General features: G+C 34.9%; 1 protein-coding gene across 2 annotated transcripts in view; it reads right to left on the bottom strand.

Annotated features, from left to right (window-relative positions):
• Positions 1-1,524: 1,524 nt before the first annotated feature.
• LOC128546209 (chitin synthase chs-2-like) overlaps positions 1,525-25,109 on the bottom strand; it is a 42,796-nt gene continuing 19,211 nt past the window's right edge. Inside the window, exons 5-17 of one of the 2 annotated variants that reach the window (XM_053529377.1) lie at positions 23,334-23,544; positions 20,007-20,207; positions 18,665-18,891; positions 17,250-17,420; positions 16,236-16,400; positions 15,667-15,796; positions 14,653-14,958; positions 13,992-14,291; positions 12,996-13,195; positions 12,174-12,254; positions 7,330-7,441; positions 6,540-6,706; positions 1,525-5,791 (exon numbers count right to left, since the gene is read on the bottom strand). In XM_053529377.1, the coding sequence (XP_053385352.1) occupies positions 5,252-5,791; positions 6,540-6,706; positions 7,330-7,441; positions 12,174-12,254; positions 12,996-13,195; positions 13,992-14,291; positions 14,653-14,958; positions 15,667-15,796; positions 16,236-16,400; positions 17,250-17,420; positions 18,665-18,891; positions 20,007-20,207; positions 23,334-23,544 (2,811 nt within the window). In that variant the 3' untranslated portion in view covers positions 1,525-5,251. Of the gene's footprint in view, positions 5,792-6,539; positions 6,707-7,329; positions 7,442-7,752; positions 8,002-12,173; positions 12,255-12,995; positions 13,196-13,991; positions 14,292-14,652; positions 14,959-15,666; positions 15,797-16,235; positions 16,401-17,249; positions 17,421-18,664; positions 18,892-20,006; positions 20,208-23,333; positions 23,545-25,109 lie in introns of those variants that run through there. The other variant, XM_053529378.1, reaches the window with a different exon arrangement.

Here is a 25,109-nt window from a genome sequence, read left to right as displayed (position 1 = left end):
GCACATTAGTTTACAGTGCTTAGATTGACCGTAATAAATATGGCATGCATACCTATACATCGTGGTAATTATATGTATGAAATTTTACTTAAATCCCTTTATAAGAGTGGTAAAAGTTTTGGCAATGGACGGACGAATCGTAAATTGACTCCTATATATCCCCTAAACTATAAAAAATGTGTTATGAACTTTGCAAGTGTTACTTTGATGAAATCTTACAGTGTCCACAAACCCAACGTCTGTGTCTTGGCTTACTCTGCCTCAATTGTTTCAATGGTAATTAGCCGGTGCTACATGTATGGGAGGGGCGTGAGGGTTGCTGCATATTTTATTACCTTTTATGACCAGACACGATCAAACGGAGTCTTTTATTATGTTGTTTGGTTGCGTTCCATGTTTCTAAAGTACCTTTTTACAGATTGTATTCCCTAAGACCAACTATCATTTCTATGTTTGTGCAAGACGTTACATGAATGTCTGCATTAGCAGGATTATCATAATTGTTATTGTTAAATTTCTAAACAGCTAAATAACTTTAGTATTTTTTATTGAATCTGTTGCTTTTATGTCATGTCGTGCTAAGTGTTAGTGATGTTTTAGTATTTCTTTAATTAATTTTGTTTTTGATCAACGGGGCAACACACCTGCTCGTTTTTGCTTCTTCTGCAAGGCTATGCTCTATTTTCACTATCTAGCACCGAAACAGTCAAGCGCGCTTTCTTCTCTGACAGCTCTTGTATTTTAAAATTCATCAGCACCTTAATATCTTACTAACATTATTTTCATTACAAATGCAGACGCTGAACTATGAAGTGCGCATACTCTACAATAATTTTTAATCATTACAAGATGGTAAAAGTAACGGTAGACGAAAGTGTGCATTGGATTCGGGTAAACGTTGGCTGCCACCAAAATTGACTGGATTTAAGAAGGACTGTAGATGAATTCACAGTGGATGGCGTTTTGATTAATTGGGCTTTCGTTTGTTTGAGTCAAGAATCACACATAGCTACAACTTTCTGTGGATGAGTGTCCTATTGCAACTCTACGTTGGTTGAGATTTCAGCGATGTGTCTCATAGATGATAAGTGTCATTACATAGTACCAAGGCAGCCACTCAGGGTGTCAAATCATCCTCTACTTTTAATACTAATACAGACAGAGAGCAGAGAGACAGAGCGAGAGAATGCCCGCCCCCACCTACCATCCCTTCCCCCAGAACAGGGAAAAAGAAGTTCTTTAGAAACATACGTGTCTAGTTATAGCCTAGACAGTCTGGTTCCTTAACCTTTCCAGTGCATAGCACCGATACACACAAAGCTGTCTTTCCTTGGAAGGATCAGTATTATCCTCTTAGTTAGTAGGGAGACACTAAATGGCATCAAAGAAAGTTCCAGTGTCTAGGCCGGAATTGGAACTCTGAACCTCTAAGTTTACAGTCAGATGTTTGCCTCTAAACCACCGAGCCATGAATACAGTGAGAATTCTAGACTGACATGCAGAGATACATACTGTTACAATAAATTATTTTCTGATTTTATTGAGGAAAAATACATGATAAAACAAAACTGAAGTATGATCAAACAGTACTAGATATAATAATGATCATGACATATCTTAATTATATTGAATATATAAATGCAGGGCTAATGCATGTATTTTCGTGAAATAACATCTGAAGTATGTCGAGGGACTTGCTGGTGCCCGAGCCCGTAAGGGCAAGTGTACGAACGACTACCGAAGGATTCTGAAGCTGTTATTACACGAAAAGAAAACTGCGCTAACGCTATTCTAGCATAAAACGCGTAAAAACCAAGTAAATGAATACATTGTCCCTCAACGCCATTTAATATCCATGAAATGCGCAGATATATCTACGTTGTTGTTATTACGTTGATGTCATTTTGTTTTGAATAATCCATTTTGGGGCCATAATATTTATAAGCTTTGCCACTGAACGCGCATATATAAAAGGGTGTTTTAACAGCACATGAGCAGGAGAATCTTTCTGTTAACACGTTTTCTCTCCTGTTTAAGCACCCCCAAATGTGTCACGAGTAGCAGTTTTATGCTAGAATTACCCTTATTCACATCAATTACGGCTATATACTGCAAGAAAAAATGCATATCATAAAGACACAGATAAAAATAATATACAGTCACAATAATCGTTTGTTAAACAGGTAGAGACATATTGACCACATTTTTTATCATTTTTTGTCCATTGGGGAAAAGTCATACTATTTTACTGTACAGACGTTATAACAACGGTATGAGATCTGGTTTCATATTGTATTTATTTATATCCATCTTTTTATTTTTTTGTCCTGCTTAAAAATTTGTACAGTGACTGATTCAAAACGTGCCGTATAATGCCTTTGTTTTTTATTGACAGCATCAATTTAATTTTAATTTAGCATTATAAATATGATACTGATCAGTTTTGGTTCAGTATGACACTTGGGTCCGTAAGCAGTTTGTGGACAGGTCGGGAGACAAATAAAGCAATATTACGATCCGAAACTTAAACCGACTGTTAAACTAACCGCCGGTAAAATTTTGATTCAAAATACTAGTCTTGGTGGAAAGCATTGATATATTTCGATTTTATTGTAAATGTCCCGGTATATGACTTGAATATTGAAACGGGGAGAAAATGTGTAGGCAGCCGGGTAGCTCAGTCGGTAGAGCACCGGAACGGTATTCTGAGACCTCGGGTTCGAGTACCGGTCTGGCTGCACATTTTTTTCAGCCTGTGACATAAAGATATTTCAGTGTTTATAATTCTTAACTCATACATTTATTTTTCTAAGTCGAAAAGAAACCTAAAATTTAATCAACCGTTTTCTTAATCGCCTATTAAAGTTCCGAACAACTTGGCCCTGCTCTGCTTCAAACAGTATGGTATATTCGGTAGAATTGCCCACTCTGTACATCTAAGTTATACATCAAAGAACTTCACATTTTCATGAGATACACAACTTACTATGAAATCAGTAAAATTTTGTTCAGTATGAAGGGTACTTCGGACAATACACGTATGGCACAATTCAAACATTATAACACATATTCACTCAAAACAAAAACTGGTATTGATTAAATCTTTATAAAGATCCTAATTTTTACAGCCGCCACATATTTCTTTAAGCTATCAAAGATAAAAGGTAAGGGTAGATCTCCCGAAAGCACAGAGCACACCAAACGCAGCCTTAGAGCTATGCATCGCAAAGTAGGGCCACAAAAATATGCTGTAACGGAAAAATATTGAAGACGGGTTGCTTCAAAAATCCAACAAGAACATTTTATTATTATATGCAAGGGGCGGGAAGGGGTAAGTGGTAGATAAAAGGTACGGACGTTGGGGGTAAGTGGAGCGAGGATGAAAACACACTATGTGCTATATGCTGTAAAACTATACATGACAGATAGTCAGGTACCATCATTGATCTTTACTTATTTGGTTAGCATTTAAATACTTAAAAAGAAATTTTAGTTTGAAAAAAAAGCTGAAAGTACAGTTTTGTATATTAAAAGGACTTCTATCCGACGATGGACAGAGTGGGACCATGACCAACGGACGATTGTACGAAAATGTATCTTCGTTCGCTGCGGCATCGTATAAATTTAGGAACGGAAAGGCATTTAATGCAAACTACTTGGTTATATATCAATATTATAAATAAATAAATATATAATTTCTCGTTATATATCCTTGAAGCATTCATGATTATAAATGATAATGCAAGATTTGAATACATATTGATAAAGTCTAACAGATGTTTAAACAAAAAAAACAACAGACCGGCTTGTGTGTCGTCTGCTGAGAAACTCATACATGTAGCACTAGAAAACATTAGCATACCTACATTATTGAAATACACGCGTTCATAGTACCCAATGTAAATTGTGATAAATGAAAAGCAGGCAATAAATTACATTATTATACCTCAGGTTCATTGAAAAGTAAGCTCTTATATAATTAATGTTTTATAATTTTACTATTTCTATTAAATAAATACCATTTTTAAATCTGCCTGTCTATTTGTATAGCTTAACAAATACTGAAAACGAGTTGAATGTTTTCTTGCTGTCGGAGATACCGAACTTTTTGCACGATTTGCAGACTATTTTGCTCAGAACTAAGGTACGTGTTTTAATAGACTGAAACAAGTTGAATTGTTATAAAATTGTTTCTCGATTTAATTTATGAAAAGAGCGCATTTAGATTTTTTGTATAATAAAACAAATTCCTTATAGCATTTCGCGAGACAGTAATATTGTCAAGATAAGGAGAAACACTGTTAGCAACGGCTCCGGCTCCATCAACAGTACTCTACTAATGTTGACAGTATCTATGAATACATGACTCCTTATATAAGTCACCGGTCCATAAGTTGTGCTATTGACCGGTATCTAGTTCAACACTTAATTTGCTTTTCTAAAGTCAATTTAAGAAGACAAATATTTATATTAAGATTCTTAATGTTAGTCATGTATTTCGCGTAGATTTGAATATACATATTAGCTTTTCCATTAGAAAATGTTAATGTTAGCCATGTAACATCATTTAACATTTACATGCCAATGTACATATTATGACTATAAATGAATTATCGAATATTGATTGATTGAAATTATTTCCTGACTCTCTATACAAATCGCTAGTCCACAATGTTGTATGTCCGGTCTATTATCAGCACATGTTTATTTATTTAATGGGTTAACTAAGAAAATTAATTTCTGAGGTCATATAATAAAACACTTATTGATTTGCTTTCTGATCAATATTGGAACGCATTGCCCATGATCCAGAGAACGGAGGATTAATAGGTTTGACTACTGACCCTCAATGCAAGCCATTCATTAAGTATTTAATGTACTAAATTGTCTGCCCTTCGTAAACATTATATTTTTGATCACTGTGCTTAAATTTGTCAGAAATAGAACAAATTTCAATGGAACCTCTATAAATACACGTTGTCTACTGAAACTACTTTTACACAAACAGCCGTCATACGACAGCAATATAATTTAAAACTCCTAGTGAAGCTTTGCTTGCAGGCTGTGAGTTAAACAGCAACGAGGAACCATAGAATGTAACATCTAAATGATCTACAATCACACCATTGTATTAGCCTAAGGGTAATATCCTGTTACTATCGTTATACCATGGTTTTTTTGAAGATAGTGTATAATCTGTGTTAGGATTCAAGTGAAACTGTTGACAACCTGTAGCCAGTTTCCTTTCTTTTTAAAAGAGCACGTCCATCGATTCCTGAGCTACCGCGTAATGGTCCTCTTCGGGCCACTCGTCATTTTGTACTTTTGGAATAACAAGTTCTGGCTTCACTTCTATGTCTGGTTCACTATCAGTTGATAGCCTTCGCCGTTCTATGGGAGAAGCTGGTTTATCTACAACATCGTCAGATTTGTCATTAACTTCCAGAATGTTTGTATAGTCAGGTTCGTCATTTTCTGACTGGTGTACTTGAATTTCGTGCCTCTGTGGAACTGGTGTTGCTTCGTCAATACCTTCAAGAGCCTGAAAATCATCTTGCTCTTTTTTCTTAGCCAGGAATGTTACAATGTCAGATATCTTTCTACCAGATTTCATAATTCTGACTTTGTCCGCAGCATCTCTAAATCTTTTAATTGGGACGATGTGCTTTTTAGATAGACTCTCCTTCATCTTCTTGTCTTTTGACATCATAGCTAATGTATGCAAGGATTTATTTCGCATTCTGTTGAAGTGAGTTTCCTTTTTGACATGTTCGATCTCTTCATTTATGTCCTGTAACAAATAAAATGTATCATTTAATTTGTTTCATGTTTACACTATAAAGCCATACATTAAAGCCATATATTCCTAAACTTTTCATAGCTTACCTTTGATCATTTCCCTTTTGCTGTCAGAGAAATAAATTGTGATTTTGTTTAATTGAGTAAACTTAGAATGAAAAGACGTTCAAAATAAAACTTATCAAATCTTTGTTAATACTGCTACAATACATTCTTGTTTACATTCCTTGACAGAAGATAAACAGGATAAAACAGGGAGCTCACCTTACATAGAACGTTACCTTTATTTTTACGTAAAATAAGCTTAAAATTTCTATCACAATCCAGCTTGAATGATAAGTAAAAGAGTAAACTTAAAACACTTATTTAAAGCTTACCGGTCAACAGAAAAAAAAATGTCAATTGCCCTTTCAGACCTATGGCAACAGTTTTTAGTATTGACCGGTAAGCCATTCTGTAAGTAAATACACTGTTCGTAGTCCAAGGACCGAGGGAAATAATTTTGTCTGTAGTAAATTTTCATAACAAGCTCCTTCGGGTTTTGACCTCAGCTCCAAAAGTGTTGAAGTTATACATTGGTCTTAAGTACAAACTACGATCGGGCGAATTATATGATGTAAGTCCTTTATTATATTTCAATATATACTAAACTATCTACGCCTCTCAAATATCAACATGATCTGAAATATTTATAAACATACAGGTAACCTAAAATGTGACAATTTTGCTATGATACATACCTCATCAGGTTGATCAGCATCAATTTCTGGAAATTTGTCTTGTTTTATCAAAGACTGTATCTTGTCTAGGTTTGTTTTAAAGTTTGCACCAAGTGTATTATCATGAATTGTACGCCTTTTCTTGGCCAGTTTTTTCCATCTTTCTCGTGTTTCTCTTCTCCTTATTGCTATAAAGATATAAACTTGTCAATTTCTTCAAACCCACTTTTCGAATTACGAGCAACAAGTATTGGAACCAAAGACAGGTACCGGTAATAATTTCTATTCTAAACATATCCGCACAATTGAAAGAAATGAAAAATAGCGAAATCAATAAGCGGGTAATTTTGCGAACAGCATGGATCAAGACAAGGCTTCGCATCCGCGCAGTCTGATAAGGATCCATGCTGTTCACTTTCAAAACCTATTGCAATTAGATTAACTGTTAGCGAACAGCATGGATCCTGACATGGTCTGGATCCATACTGGTCGCAAATACACTATGTTTGTTTTCGCATGGTGCGGCTCATTTAGAAGTAGCTTTTACAATAGTAACGTTTCGGCTGCAGGGTAATGAATTAAAGGTTATAAAATTGCAACCTAAACTGGATTCGGATGCGTAAGTATAAAGTACTTTAGTAACCTAAACAGCTGATTTGGGTGCTTGGTATAAAATTTATGGTTATAAAACAGCGACCTAAAATATTGATTCAGGTTAATAGTTTTAAATTAAAGGCAATAAACAGCTATCTAAAATACTGGAATATTGCCTCTGTGCATAGTGTAAAATTAAAGGTTGTAAAATAATAACCTGAATCCTCGTCATCGTCAATCTCACTTTGACCTCCATAACTAGATTCAGAGGTGAGAGAAGCTGAATCGGCATCTTGATCTTTCTGCAAATCTCGTACAAGTTCATACACCTGTTCAATAACGACAAAATATTTTACTATATCTCGTACAAGCTCATACACCTGTTCAATAACGACAAAATGTTTTACTATATCTCGTACAAGCTCATACACCTGTTCAATAACGACAAAATATTTTACTATATCTCGTACAAGCTCATACACCTGTTCAATAACGACAAAATATTTTACTATATCTCGTATCAGTTCATACACCTGTTCAATAACGACGAAATGTTTTACTATATCCCGTACGTGCTCATACACTTTTTCAATAACAACAAAATATTTACTTTATCTCGTACAAGTTCATACACCTTTTCAATAACAACAAAATATTATACTTTATCTCGTACAAGTTCATACAACTGTTCAATAACGACAAAATATTTAACTATATCTCGTACAAACTCATACACCTTTTCAATAACGATAAAATATTTTACTATATCTCGTACAAGTTCATACACCTTTTCAATAACAACAAAATATTTTACTATATCTCGTACAAGTTCATACACCTGTTCAATAACGACAAAATATTTTACTATATCTCGTACAAGCTCATACACCTGTTCAATAACGACAAAATATTTTACTATATCTCGTACCAGCTCATACACCTGTTCAATAACGACAAAATGGTTTACTATATCTCGTACTTGTTCATACACCTGTTCAATAACAACACAATGTTTTACTGCAGAGCTCCAGATAAGCTTTTGGTGCAATTGGGTATTTACCCATCATTTTTTGTCTGAACTGGGTATTAGAAATCTGAATTTGGTACAAATAATATTATTACCAAAGCTTTTCAAAAGGTATTGGTATTTGCTAAAACCAGTTGGGTATTTCACCAATCTCGCACAAACATATTTTTCTTGCACAATCAAACGATTTATTTATTTCCTCTTTTGGTTGAACTGCACGGGATGAAACATGCTTACTCTTACAGTATATATCATTGACCAGGTTTGACTATTTTGCTACATGTACATGCCTGTAAGTTAAACATGTGTATTTTAATTTATAATTCTAATTATGTGTAACATTAACCAATTGTTTAATGTTTTCTGGGATACTTTGTTTCCATTGTATTTTTTGTACTTTAAATGTAGTCGGAGATCAATTCATACACAATATCCTGAACGATGTATTCACCGCAATATTTGCTCTCCCGTAAGATGTTGGCCAGTAAAGGCGGCACTGTATTATCACAAACAGATAAAGTCTTCACAAGATCACGTGACAATAGGAAATTTCCGTTCACTTAAGTATTCTTGGTATGCGATTTCGGCCAAACATTGTTAAAAAGTGAAGCGAGTGTTGATTTCCTCTTAAATGTTTTAAAAGTATTACAGACTTACAGAGGGGATACTTCATTGTTTCAGTTTAAGATTGAAATATATGTAACATTTCTACGAATGGACAACCACAAGAGAGCATGTACATTATGGTGACCACAAGTGTTTTTTTGTTTTGTCTTGGGTTTAACGCCGTTTTTCAATAGTATTTCAGTCATGTAACGGCGGACAGTTAACCTACCAGTGTTCCTGGATTCTGTACCAGTACAAACCTGTTCTCCGCAAGTAACTGCCAACTTCCTCATATGAATCAGAGGTGGAGGACTAATGATTTCAGACACAATGTCGTTTATTAAATAGTCACGGAGAACATACGCCCCGCCCGAGGATCGAACTCACGACCCCGCGATCCGTAGACACACGCTCTTACCTACTGAGCTAAGCGGGCGGGTGTGTGTCCACAAGTGAAATAAGTGAAATATATACATATCTTATACTGAAACAAACAATTTTTTATTGTATATAATGTCAGTGGTCTTTATTAAATAATATATCTTTTTACCCGTACAATGTCAAGTGCATTGGCTCACGACATCACAATGTTGTGACATCACGATTACTTCGTCAAACGATGATATGAAATTTCCATGTTTTTGTTACATTTGATTATGAGGGAGTGTATATATCTTTACTTTCATGTTGGTATTTATATACTGAAGTATTTTTTACATAGAATTTTCTATCGCTTATAATTCGTATTCTTTAGTGTACCATTCCAAAATTGAAATATTTTCAGTGCTTTGTGACAGTAAAAATATTGTTTTTATTTCATTGATGCAATTGTTGACCAGGATTTAAAATTACTAATATGCAGGATGATCTTTGTTCCCTAAAATGAGCCCGATTAAAGCAGTTAGTTACCATTGTACAATTTCATGACAGTTTGAACCTCATCTAAACAGCCACATTTATTACTTTGACATAAAGATGTACTGTCCTTAAGTTACTTATCCGAATGTAGTTATATATATATATATCAAAATTCACCGTATCAAGATACATTAGTCTGGCAATACACATAATTATATTGTATCATACATGTAGGCATGTTTCACGATACAGAAACAGAAACGATACAGTGAAAAGAAGACACATTGAATAAAAACTTTCATAGAATCCGTGCTAAAGATAGCAACGAAACAGATGGATCATTTACAACAGTTTCTTTAACTTCAACGCAAAAGTGCAAGTACTTACCAAGTGTAGGAACATTGATCTTTTTATTTTGTCACATGAAAGCTTACTTGTGGTATTTAATTCGTATCGCGATATGTACCATATAATTGTGAGCCTAGCGTTACAACCCTAGTGAAACATTAATTTCAGCGGGTTTTTTTCCTTCTTTATATGCCGCGATTGTTCCTAATTCAGTCGGTACCGGACCTTTTCCCAAAGTGACAAAAAATCGATGAATTTATAGTCCTTTTCAGGCCATTTTTAGACAGTTGAAGCTTGACAGCTTATATACTATCATGAGCTAATCTTCCAGTCATTATGCCATCTCAATGATATTGAAGTTACCCTCATCTGATAATTGTTGGGTTTTTGTTTTAAAAAGTTAAAATTTATTTCAAGAATTCTATCAAATTCACGAAAAAAATCAGCTACTTGTAAAAAAATATACGGAAAATAATATCTTATATTTTGTTCGGCGAAATGTTTTAACCATTTAAGAGACGGAATAGCTCTTCTTGATCAGTATGTAGGTAAGTTCTATTTTAAGATGAAGAAGCTGCTAAAATAAAATAAAAATATCCACTTCTTTATGACATAGCAATGGGAACAATCATCTGTGATTTTGTAATATCTGACTATGTGTAGATGATCATCTTCGTAGAATACTTTTGCTTTCAACTGCCTTTTAGCATTCATATTTCCAGAGTCAAAAGTTCTTGCATTATTAATAAAACAGGTAATTATGCAAATTTTCTATCGCATACACAATGGTTTTCTTTGATTTGACCTAGTGACCTAGTTTTTGACCTTAGAGGACCCAAATTCAAACTCGAACTAAACTTCACCAAGGCAATCATTCTAACCAAATGTTATGAAGATCAATTACAAAAATACAGCCTCTATTGCATACACAAGGTTTTACTTCTAGTGACCTACTTTTTGCCTTCAGATAATCTATATTCAAACTCGACCTAGATTTTATCAAGGCAATTATTCTGACCAAATTTTATGAAGATCAATTGAAAAATGCAGCCTCAATTGCATACACAAGGTTTTCCTTTGATTTGACTTAGATTTTGACCTTAGATAACCCATATTCAAACCCGACCTAGATTTCATCAAGGCAATTATTCTGACCAAATTTTATGAAAATCAATTGTAAAATACAGCCTCTATCGCATACACAAGGTTTTTCTTTGATTTAACTTAGTGATCCAGTTTTTGATCCCAGATAACACATATTCAAACTCGACCTAGATTTTATCAAGGCAATCATTCTGACCAATTCCATGATGATCAACTGAAAATTACAGCCTCTATCTGATACACAACCTGAATGTTGACGGACAACAGACAGACAGACGACAGACGCCGGACACAGAGCGATCACAATAACTCACCTGAAAAAGTTTTTTACAGCATTTAAAACATGTATATTACTCTATAAAGCAATTGTCAAATATCTGATATATGCATTGAATTCTTGAAAGGAACCGTATAAAGGGACAACAGCAATTATTTCTTTTATTTTATTGAGAACTTTTTGATAATATTTTAAGTATCCTGTCGTATGTGATAATACGGTAGAATATGTAATAGACAGGTAGAATATTAGTAAAGATGTTTATTTTTACCAAATATTTGTGTTTCAATTATATACTTCTTAACCTTAAAAACTCTTTGGCAAAGTGTTTCAATCTTAAACAGTATTGAAAACTCGGAAAATATTGCATTAGGTTAAATTGGGTATATAAACTTAATGATCAATATGTTTTTAGTGTCATATGGGTGGCAAAAAGTATGTTTACACTCAAATCTATAAAGTAAATTAGGGGAAAACAGACTCGTTTTATATTTGTTAAGACTTTGTTATTTCATTTTTGCCTTGCAATTTAATTTGTTTAACCCGGGAAAATGGGTGCATTTACGTTTCATGTGCAACAAGTTACAATTTGAACACGCATTCTAAAGGAAACAGCTAGGTAATCGACGAAATAATTCCATTACAACTGAAACCTAATATTCTCTTTCTGATCTTTTCCTCAGAATAATCCCATATACGGCTTTTAAATTATTTCACTTTTTGTCCTGCAATCATTAACTATTTATTGTACATTTCCGGCGAACCTTGCATGTAACAAATCTCAACAGTTACGACGGCGTGTTGTGTAAAGAAAATATGTACAATATAATATATCGTGTACCTGATCATACGACATAGCCGTATCTGGACTTGTGTCGGAGGCCTCCCCTGCTTCTTCTGCGCCCGCCCCAGGCATCTTGAACTACAACAGACATATCATAAAACTGGTATAACTATACATCAAACTTATATGTAAGATTTTAGTATAAATCAAGAATAAGTCAGTCGATACGAAAAATATCCTTTTTATGCAAAGCCAGCGGGCAAATTGTATGGGATTTTCTATATCTGCTATACATTCAAATTTAACGTGTATGTAACATATTTCATATGTAATGTAGCACAACATATCTCTTTATGGCTTTGCTCCAGGACTATAATTGTTTTACATAAAATGATAAAAAGACTTAACGAGAAACATAATGTTATCGTTCTGTATTATCGTATTATTCCAGTACAATTCATTTTTTCTTTTATCCTGTTTTTAACTCTACTACTAACATCTTCCTGTCTGCCCAACAGTTTATGTATTCATATTTATACATGTATTGCAGATACGGGTTTTAACTTTAAAGTGTTAGGTTTGGACCTTTCTATCAAATCTGTTTAGAAACACTAAGTATGAAATTTGACATTCTTTAACATTTTCCAACCCCAACGCATGGCCATAATGTATCAGTATTGAACAATTGCCATTATTGTAAATGATGATATCTGTAATTATTTCTAAGTATTTGCCTTATTGCATTACATAGTAATCTTAATCCTCATCATTAAACTTATTTTGGCAATCTACATTTACCTTTCACTTTTAATTTAAAAATGTGTAGTCTGAAATTGCGTACACTGAAAATGCATATACATGTAGTTTTTCATGTCTTACCTGACGTTTCTTCTTGAAGATTTCTGTTGCTGCACATATATGCAGAAGTGTAGCTAACCTGTGCATCAACATGCATATAAACTGGACAAACAGTAGTACACCAAACACTAATGTAAAAGCAACGCTGATTGGCTCAATTTTTTGTCCCTTTTCAACCGTGTCTCCTTCCACCCAGGGTAATTTAATAGACAGACTGTCGCCTGAAAATAAACAACAGTGCAAAAGCCAAAGCTCACAAGGTAACTACAAACAAGGAATCATTGATCCTAGTCCCAATTTGCAATCTCAAACTTTGTCAAAGTTTCATTGCAGTTCGTCCTTTTAACAAAAATTACTGAGTGGAAACTGTTTATTTTCAGTAACAGTGTTTTTGAGCTTGATCCTAGTGACCCCATAAGCTCCTTTTTTATGTAAGTCACCTATAAACCCAATGTCACTAATTCATTGAGATACTGAGTGGAAACGGTTTTGTTTTTTTAGTAACATTGACCCTGACCTTAAAACTAGCGATCCCAGTCAACCTATAAACCAAGTGTCATTGCCACGTGACATTTCTGATTCAAGTTATAGAGCGGAGACTGTTTTCCTTTTATTTTTAGTAATGGCGGCCTTGACTTTTGCACCACATGTAATCCAAAACTTTATCCGACCGCCAACAGGCACACTAGCCCGCCCTGTGACATTCACCAATCTCTAATAACTAACTTTTTAAAAACAAAGTAATAAAGTATAGTTCCTTTTGAAAGACGGAATAAAGATTGATTACATGATATGAGCACTTTGGCCTTTATATTGTTAGACTCCATTTTACCACTACTAACATATATGACAAAACATCTTAAGAATGAATATTGTACTTCTAAAAATATGTAGACGAATAGCGTACTTTTTTATAGTAGAACTTCGTAGAAAGTGTTAAATATACATAATATATATCTAGACATATATTTTTGAAATTCTATATCAAATGAGCATGGTACATTAAAGCTGACTTACTTTCAGCAACGACCTGCTGCAAACTGAAGACGATGATGATAAAAAGTGAATTAATTAGGATGAAAATCAAGCAGACTTTGTTCCTCAGCTCAATCAATTGCGCCTGAATCTCTTTTTCTTTGTTTTTATCTGCATCGATAGGTTTTAAGTACTCTTCGATTAATTCCTGCCAAAACTGTGTCTCATCTGCACTTATATGGTCCGTCTTCAAATTACGCACCTCTGTATCCTCTGTCATCCAATAAGGGTCGCGCATTCGGTCACGTGGTCTTTGTTTCTCCTCTTGAAACATCGGATTGGCTAAAATATATAAATTGTGTTAAAATACTGGAGATATTCGCTCCGGTACGGCAACAAACATGTCATTAAAGACGATTTCTAGAGCTACTTCTACTGTCAACAGATTTGAGATGGAATTGTTTATAATGGTCCTTAATTACTGGTTCTGAAAGCAAATATTGTAAGTATATATAGGCTGAAATCAATATACGAGCTCATAAAAAGCAACAGAAAATGAATCGATGATGGATGTCCTTTCAAAGTGTGAACCCGAACACAATAACCCCTAAAGTTAGGTAATTCTCATTTGCACAAGTCGTGTACTCTTCAGTTTTCTTATTTCCTATTTTTTGCAGTTTAGTTCATCAAAAAATAGAATTACTTCTATTCCCTTGACCAGAAAATATCGGATCCAGCGAGAATGGCACCTTTGGTTCGTCGTTACCCATCATAATTGGGGTGCCTGCTCTTACGCTAAGGGAGTCGTTGAAGGCTGTGTTGGATCGGTTGCTGCCGATGGTGCTCATCTCTCTAATACCAGCTTCTACACCTTCCAGTCGGTCCAGAATGATGCGTAATTTCTCGTCTTCTCTTTGCGTGAAAATCTCTCCCCAAGGACAACACCCAGCGAACGCCGAGAAAACCCCCGACAACCTGCCTTCCTTTTTCTTTTCTACCTGCTGTTCGGCTGAAAGTAAAGGTATTTTTATTTATGTACTGGCGATTACTACAGATACATACGTGTTCGTGGTGAAATTTATAGTCTAAGTTGTATAAGTAATGTCAATATATCAAACGACTTGTGACACTACGCATGATAAAATGTCTTATAATGTGAAAGTCCTTGTATGGAATTTCTTTTTTCGCACAAAAATTGAATATTCTTACTGACTAGAATACTAGTAGATTGCTGATTTCGAATTACTCAACAGCCCCCCCCCCCCCCCCACCCCGCCCCCACACACACTCCAACCCCCACCAATGTCTAAGAAACCTCGTTATGGATGTAAACTTAGCATACATTTCCACTACCGTCCATGAACAGGCTCAATATCAAACCGAGCCTGCAACATTTTCGTTTTTGTTGTGTTGAGCGACCTGTGGAGTTTCCACTTTTTCTATTTTCTTTATGTGAGGAACCATCCAGTTAGCTTATACATGGCCGTTGGTTCTATCCAGGCACCCTCCCTTGCCTGGAGTACTCCTCTACCAACAAAAAGTTGAAACAGTTGCCATATGATCTTAATTTTGCCTGTTTGTGACTGTATAATGACTCTAATCTAGGACAACTATTAGGAGTGTTGGTAAATAAAATTGAAAAAAAAATCTTGTTCTTAAAAGATATGTTATAACTTAACCAAAAGTAGTTGTATATTATAGTTTTTGCTATCTATACCTGCTGATTTATTTTCTCTTGTCCCCCAGGATACGACATGAAGATTTCCTAGAGCGTACAACATCAATATCATTGACATGGATGGGATTGCCAAAAAGTACAAGAAACCGTGAATTATGCACCAAAACTCCTACAAAATGGAAATAATAACTATAAATAATGCAGCCTAATTACAGAGAAATTTTGAATAATGCCTAAATTTTCTTGAAATAAGAAGTAAAACAAACAGCTCTTTCTGTTATTATTTTTTGAAAGTTTACAAGATATAAACTACTTGCTAGTGAGATTATTAAACTCTATAAATTAGTGAAATTTAGCCAGCTATGTAGAAAATTTAAATTTTGGAATTTATGCGCCACTCAAAACGTTATCAGAGAAATGCAAAAATACATTGATATTCACAAACTTGATCGAACGATGCTATTTCCCCCCTAGAGATTAAATGAATCATTACTACCCGCCTCATTCTAATTTTCTTCTGTGCTCGCCATTTCTTAAAACACATTGACAATACTATTATTTTGTAAAATCACAACAAAATATATACACATTTTCATTTAAAGTTATACCTGTGGGTGTATCAATGCAGATATAACAAAAACGCCCGCTACAAACATGAGGAAAACGGTGGTGATGGATTCTAGTCCAAACTCTGCCGCCTGTTTGAGGAGTCCCACTATAACTATCATCATGACCAAACTGTACGCTGTAGACAATATCGCCGCGTATAACAACTGAAAGAGGAATTGACAGTTTGTTACACCATTATGTATAGCAGTTGAGGATGATACTAACATTGAAAATATCATTGCATGATACAGCTAGGGCCTCCGTGGCCTGGTTTAGGTCGCTGACTTCAAATCACTTGCCCCTTACTGATACGGGTCCGCGCTTTAATCGGGGCGTTGTAGTCTTCATGTGAGGAAACCATCCAGCTGGCTTACGGAAGGTCTGTGGTTTTACCCAGGTGCCCGCTCGTAATGAAATAATACATGGAGGGGCACCTGCAGGTCTTCCTCCTCCACCAAAGCTTGAATGTCGCTATAAAACATACAAATGACTTAGTGCGACGTTGGCCACATCAAAAACAAAGTATGTTCCAGAGAAAAAGAGAAACTGGTTGGTTATTTCACTAGACAGCGACAGAATGACAATAACTTTACCATGGGTTACAGCTGGAAATTAAAAATGCTTTGGTTATATCACTGTATACATAGCAGCTGCAAACTGTGAAAGCTAGAAATGCAAATTCAAGGGCGAATCCGGCGCGCACCCTTTCAATTACTCTCGAAATAGCATTACATTTAGCTGCTGCATCTAAAAGCTGATTTGTTATATACCTGCCTGTATCGGCTGAAAAATTGACCCTAAAATTATAATCGCAAATAAAATGGAAAAACTTAAGTTATAACAATAGCAGTAGCTTTCTCAGTCACTATGTATTTGTCTGCGTTAGTGCCATTAGCATTGCACTGATCAGATGAAGAGCAGCTCATGTTATAACAATCATAAAACAGTGTTATTAGTATTGCTCTGATTAGACGAAGAGCAGCTTATGTTATAATAATTATAAAATAGTTTACTTGTGTATCCGTCTTCGCTTTGAAGCAGAGCAAAATCATCACTGCTACAGGTATAACGTTGACAATGAGGGCCACCCACAGTTCAATTTCTGGATAAGCTAAATTGATAGCGCCCAGTACCATCAGAAATATTGTTCCAGGTGTGAGGATTGAGGAAACCATCAAAAGTCCCTGAAGAAAGAAACAAGAAATAATGGCAATATACAGCTTCGTGCCTTAGACGACATTTTGTCTCAAGTGAAACCACGCCGTAATTACATTTGTAAAATCTTTGCACTGCTATTGGATAGACTTTGATTTGTGGATCTTGTGTAAGGAGCTTGATATATTAATTTCCGAAGAAAAGACATTTTATACAGTAAAACATTCATAAAAACTGTCTTTTGGGCAGCCAAAGTATAGTCCATAAATGAAGATTGGAATAATCATCTGAAACTAGATGTGAAACGTCTGGTTTTTAGTATATGCTAAACAGTCATGAAAAGAACAAAGAGTTTACAGTATACACGACATCATTGAGATTCTTTGAGGAGATGTACTTTGTCAACTCTTTGATATGCGAGAAATTCTAAATGAACCAGTATAAAAATGTGATAGTTTTTCCTTACTTCCCTGTTTGAAAATTCTCTTCAGAATTGATCGTCATAAACGGAGAAGTTCCCGTGCAATGACATTTAATATTGTCATAAACATTTTATTTGCAACGTAAAGATTGACATGTGTAATATTGTGCATCAACTCTGTGCAGTTGTATAATTAGATAGGTGCGTTCAGTACAACAGACGACTGTATACCCTGCATTAAGTATGGATGAGACTTTGCTTTAAAGGATAGGTGATTGAAAGTAAATGTCAACATTAAAGTAAATGTCAACATTTACATGTAATTGTAACGTTTTCCATAAACAGATTTATGCTCCCCGGTGGTGTTTTGCCACAGAACTTTCCAAGGTGGTGCCCTACTGTATTCCTTTATTTGTTCGTTTTGTCCTTGTGTGTTTGTGTTGTGTGAGTGTGTATGTGTTGATGTCTTTTTTCTTTCCGTTACCATGACAACAGAATTTTGCATGATTTGATTTGTTTTACAAACGTGATAGAGGACCATCGAAGGAATATTGAAGCAAATTTTCATAAACTTCCACAAAATAGTTTCAGGGGAGATGTCATCTGAAGAAAAGTGTTGACGGACAAACGGATGACGGACACCCGACAGACGGACTAGGATAACATTACTGAGTGACTTTCTGTTACAAGGGTAATATTATTGTGTGACTTTTGGTGGTTACGAGGGTAGCAATGTGCTATATTTTTTCACGAGGGTAACACTATGTAAGCTATTGTGACGACTTATCTTCTCATTTAGGACTATTTGGTATATTATTAACATTTCTAGTTTGAAGGATTTGTAAAATTTACCTGATAAAATATGTAGGCCAGTGTTATTTCAGGGTTCTTCTTTGTGACGCTCTTCCAGTCAGTCAAAAGGTCCATGATGTTAGCCATGGTAGATGGTGTCCAGCGTCGCCTTTGATTGAAAAATTCGTAGAAACCTTCAGGGGCGTAGGTAAGGGCATCTGATGCAGCGCAATACTCAACTCTATGACCTTGTTGTAACATGAGCGTGCACAGCCACCTGTCTTCACCTGTATAACAACAAACACATCAGAACAGAACAGAACAAAACAGTAATGCTACTGAGTCATTTTAACAATGAATTTATCATTTGGTCAAGTTTTTCGAGAAGCCCAGAATATGATTTAAGAAGCTAGCTACATAGAGTTTCAGTTTATATAAAAGTAAATTAATTGAGAACATAAAAATATTGTACTGCATTTTTAGCATAAAGCCTTAGAGCCCAATACTGTGATCTACTCGGCCAATCTTCGATAACAGTTCCCATTTCGGGTATTATTAACATACAGCATAAGGAACCGCATGTAGGGAAAATAACCTTGCAATATACATTGCATTCTGACTATGCTATGCAATTCTTCAATCAATATGGAAGGTTACCACATAATACATTAAGGAAAGGTGAGCTATTTCCTTTACTTTGGTGATTTAACTCCTCGTATCATACAAGTTTTTAGCCAAAGATGATTTCTGCCGATGCAATAAGATGTTATTATTTTACTTTTTTTGGTCACAATGACACAATTAAATTTCATATAATGACTTTCTAACATTTGATAGTGGAGGAATATCCCAGGTACCCCTCTAGATATTATTTTCATCACGGGTAGGCACATGGATAGAACCACCGACCTTCCACAGAGCTATTTGATGGCTTCCTCGCATTAAGAATGTAACGCCCCGAGGAATGTTTGGAATGTGAGGGGCTAATGCAATATAATAAAGAAATTATAATCGTCGTTACATATTTATGATATCATCGTAGTTTAGACTAAATGGTTAAAATCAGACAAGTTAGACAATTACAATGGCTACACAAATATGTTTACTTGAGTGCCGCTAAACGGAATCCAACAAAAGGGCTTTGTGACCAGCACGGTTCGCATTGTTCGTTTATCCCCGCATCCGTACTGTTATTATCCCCGCATCCGTACTGTTATTATCCCCGCATCCGTACTGTTCGTTTTTAAGTTCAGCTCTAGTTTGCGACTGAAAAACGAACAGTGTTGATCCAGATCTGACTTCACGGATTTCCATGCTGATCTGGGTCCGTACCGGTCGCAAAGAACTAACACAGCGGTTATAAACAATACATGAAGTACATTGTAGAAATAACCGAATATACCTTGGTCGTACTGTACATAATGTCTTGGTTCGGTGGGTGGGGTAGTATATCTTGCCATGACGTTTTCGTCCATCAATGAAGAACCTCTGAATAGACTGAAACACCCAGGACTACACAACACACAGCCGAATTTGTCTTCTGCAGCTTTCTGGAGCCAATGGCTGACTGCATACTCGAACTTTTGATACCATACCATCGCCCCTAAAATTTACTTAAATATATATCAAATCTTATACGGTTATAACATAATATCTAGTAATTTTATTACATCATATCGTAGCTTACTGCATAATATCCTACTTTTAATTTTTTTTCCCTTTTAGTAGTCAAAGGGTCACCGCTCGACAGCAATTCAGACAAACTTTGCCCATAAGTTTTGTTACCAAGTCTGATGAAGATTGGGTAAGAAGTGCTCAAGTAATAGAGCGGGCGCTGTCAATTTTCGGAGATTAGGTAATTAAAGAGCCATAACTCCAATGAGATTGTTAAGAGTTAGAGGATCAAGTTGGGTATCAAACTTGAGAGTATTATGCCAATAAATAGTGTGATTAAGATGGTTAAGAACTACTAAAGTTACAATGATTGTAGAGATGGTACCTAAAAAATTCAATTTCATCTTTACAGACTTTTTCAGAGTGAAATGATAGCTAAGTGCACCAATTTACTAAACATATTCATGGTTTTCCTCTTCTCCATGTTAAAAAAGAAATATTTGATATTTAAAAAATTACTTTCTCAAAATATCTGAAGCGAAATGGACAACTCTTGTATTGATCGTTTTTCAATGATTTCAGGATTTCCCCAATTATAGTCTATATCAAAAGTTTCCACAGCTAAATAAATTCAATAGAGGATAGTGTAAGTTTAGTCTACTTTCAAAACTTTGAAAGAGCCTATACTGAACTTCCTTTTGTCTTTTAATAAACTCAAATTCCAAGACTAGCCAAGAGTCTAAAACGCTTGTAAAAATTCTGAGTGAAAGAGAATGACATGCTCTTTATCATAAGCTTACCAAAACCATACCAAAATGTACCTGAAAGAAGTTATTAAAGATTTTATAATGTAAACAAACCCCTACACCATTTTACCATCAATATTTTCCATTCATGAATGCACGCAATTCAGGTGATAATTGTTGATATAATTGTAAATGAGAGGCCCCAACAAAAACCTTTTTTCAAGATGTGTAAACAGTTTCAGCTGTAATCTAATGTTGATATCTGAAGTTACCCGCTTATTTTGTTTACAACAATAAAAAAAATACCTTATAGTTTGTTTAAGGTAGTTGACTTGTAACGAAAATCATCAAATAAAGTAATTTCCATATGCTTTTTTAGCATCTATTCATTTTTCAAGGAAAGCAATGCTCGTGATAGTTCCTCCCAGAGAATGCTGAATTAAAATAAATATATTACATAGAGTCATTACCTATCAGCTACCTCAAAATGTTGTAATTACAACCACTACCTTAAAACATTGTAATTATATTTGATGACAATGAATTTTTATGTTACATTATTTGAAGCAAAGTACTCCTGAACAGTAAGAGAAATTCTTCAAAATGACTAAAGCATACAAAACACTTTCAAAATGTTCATTGAAGTGATAAATTTACGCAATCTAGCTACTTTGTTACACAAACGGTATACCAATTTATAAGTAACATTTTTGTTAATTCTTATTGTTGGATATATAAATTTTACATTTTAATATACAAATTTTGTGTAAACCATGTATCGCCATTGAGACCAATAAGAAACTTTGGCTTGAAGATCAAAACTTAATAATTTCTTAATGTCGTACATCAAAGGAATTTATGCATTATTTAAAATTTATTTTACATATTCTTCATGCACTACTAAATTTTCTATCAGGGCCTCACTACAACTTACAAAATAACTGTCAGTATAAGCCATGAGAAAAGTGTGCATATTGTATATTGAATACAAAGGGATTTAAACAAATGTAGGTCATATTTTGTCTGCCTGATCAGTTGTTGGAAAAAGGACATATCTGATTTTCTTTCACTTTTGACCAGTGTTTTATGTTGGCTTAAGTTCATTGGTCAATTCAGAGTTGCTCCCCTTAGATTTTCTTTGGTAGGTACCATCTCTATACAATGAGGACAATTTTTATGGAGGCCGCTACTGCCTCGCCCCCGGCCCGCACCCAGCCCACCCTCGGCCCAAACCCCGGCCTGTACACCACCTCAGGAGTATTCATAATATGACCCATGCATGTGTGGTTAAAAAGACAACATCTAAGCGTCTAGACTTGATGTTCAACCAATCCTACATCATCTTGTTTTACGTGCGTGTTGAATTACAAATGATCATTGCTCTCTCAAAATAAATTCATTGCGTTTCAGTACCTTCAAGATTTGCCTTACTCGTCGATTTATCGTTAGTGTGATGTAGTTTTTGTTTCGGAAAACTATACAATAAAATGCCCCTAAACAGCACTGGTGGTTTGGTAACTTAACCTGTTTACACATAATCTACAAGTGAAACGTGTTGGAAGTCACTTCGGTTAAGCAGTCAATATGCGCAGCATTATGGACTTTTTCAGCTAGACCCCTTTGTAAATTTAGTATTTAGTAAATAAATTATTAGATCATGATGATGTTTCGAATTTCTATTACAACACATCGTCTGCGTAATATAATTACATCTCATACACTCATACACAGACATGCATTCTTCGTGCAAAACTGATTATTTCAGATGTGATTTCGAAGCTTATGGTATCATTACCCAAAAATACATTCATTTTATAGTGAAAAAGAAAACAAAACAAACTATAAAAAATAAAATATTTCATATTTCAGGTTACTGGTTGGAACATTTGCTAAGTGTAAACACTGAAAACTACATTTCTGATCTGTCTAAAACGTAACAGGCAAAGTATGTATCGATTTTGCCACAAATGTATGTTTTTGTATGTTCACGTTAAACAGACGTTAATGCAGTTTATACATGTGCATATGGTGGTACAGGTAAGTCATGTAAAAAACTGAATCAGTACGGCATCCAGTTCTGAAAGCGCCCATTCAAGAGCGTGCAAGCGCAGTTGGAATTGTTGCTTCACGTTGTTGTAGAAAATGCTTGTTACTGGGTGGTCAGAGATCAAGACATTTGGAAAACGCAGATGATTGAAAAATGATTAATATAAAAAAATAACCTTATATGTAGTATCATTATTAATTTTCTTCAAACAAAGTTCCAATTCGATTATAGCATTGGTTTCTTCATAAAAATGTTATTGATCTAGTAGAAAAAGTCCACAAGTGTAAAAACAAAAAGGATGTATCTTTTAATGCAACATTACCGTTTCCTATTGGATGAATTCTTCCACAAGCCGCGCCTACATCGGGATTCTTCCGCATACGGTCAACCAGTAAGAGAACAGCCTGTGGATGAAAGTCGACATCTCCGTCAAGTGCGAGTAGGAATGTATTTTCCGCTCTTTTCTGTAACTGTTTTCGTTTTAAACCCTTGTTGAAAAGTTCATACCCGAGGAAGTAGTACATATACATTACCTGAAAATGATGAAGTAAAAACGTTTAATCGATAGAAAACATTCCGTTAAAATGATGTAGTAAACGAGCTGAATAGAAACGAATTACAGCAAAAATAATATTTTTGTCATGCAAACACATGAAAGAAAAAATGTGTGAAATGATACTATTTTCACTTGGATAGTGGTTAAATACTCAAACTTAAAAACTAAAACCAAAGTATAAAATCAACAAGATATCTAAATGAAATTGTGCAGTTCTGTAGTTTGTAGCATCCTTTAGGGCATGTGAATATTAAAACTGAATTTGATTTCTGAAACAGTGTTATGTATTGATTTCTAAAGTCATTACATGTTCATTGTAAAATGCTTTGTTTTACCCACAGGTTCTTGAAATACAGCATCCTGATTGGTCAGTTAGAATTCCTGATGTCATGTTGAATTATGAATACAGTATTACAGTGGCAGATATTGCATGAAAAAACGAGCGTGTCAAATACATTAACATTTATATACTTACGGGCTCTGAAAAGCTAACAACAGGGTAAGTTGGTTTTTACAAGGAAAGCAAAATTATAACTTGCATTTTACAATACCATTTTGAGGTTCGGCTTAATGTCGCCACTTTAATTTTGAAGAAATTATTGCACACTAAAAACCATGCTCGAGAAAAATGTAACACGTTCACTGGATAAATTTAAACGTTACATATGATCAGCCAGCGAGCAGGCCAGATGTTTTGCTAGGAAAGCGAAAACAAAATATTTGTAGCGTTATATATCATTTTAAATATTAGTTCAATACGGTTGAAATATCAAAATATTTCAGATTTGTCTTGTACTCAACGTATGTCGCATGATAAAGACCTTGTTCCAGAAAGGGAAAATTGACCTCTTTCCCAACTAGTTAGTACATCATTATCAACACACTTTACGAATGAAAATATCACATTATGATCATCTTCAGTGATTGCCTCTGTCCATATGGTGCATATTCGCAATTTTATGAAAACACATGCGCAGCAGGCAGGACTAACTTGTCTCCAAATAAAAGTCCTTTATATACAGTTATTTAAAAGCTAATAAAACATCACAGTCTTGTAGGAGTGTCTTCACGAATCTAACAGCTCTCCACTGGATCATTTGAAGTTGGTTGATGTGATTTCTGGAGTAATGGTACAAGACTGATTAGGCATACTCCACTATCGACCGGACGTAGGTAATGAACTCACTGGTATTGGCATTGGCTCTCGGGGACTAGAACGGCGATGACGAAGGCTATGGTGGAACTAGCCTTTAATGAATTTTCAATGTGCTTTTTTTAAGATAGACCGTTAGATATAGTAACACAAAGATATTTTGCATTGTTTGTAGTGTTTCAGTTGTGTGCGCCATGAATGCTGTAGGTGGTGATTGTTTCTTTGTGGTGATGGATGTAATTTCACATTTGTCGGGATTAAATGCCATCTGTAAATCATGCTCTCATCATGCAAGGTTGTAAAGGTCTTCTTTCAACTTGCGAGATCCTTCCTTGGTGCTGATGAACATCCTATATAGAAGAAGTCATTAGCAAACAAATGAGTTGTTG

The sequence above is a fragment of the Mercenaria mercenaria genome, chromosome 18 (genome assembly GCF_021730395.1).
Source record: "Mercenaria mercenaria strain notata chromosome 18, MADL_Memer_1, whole genome shotgun sequence".
Classification (NCBI taxonomy): domain Eukaryota; kingdom Metazoa; phylum Mollusca; class Bivalvia; order Venerida; family Veneridae; genus Mercenaria; species Mercenaria mercenaria.
The sequence above is the reverse complement of the archived record's forward strand: the minus strand, read 5'-3'. Positions and strand labels throughout refer to the sequence as shown.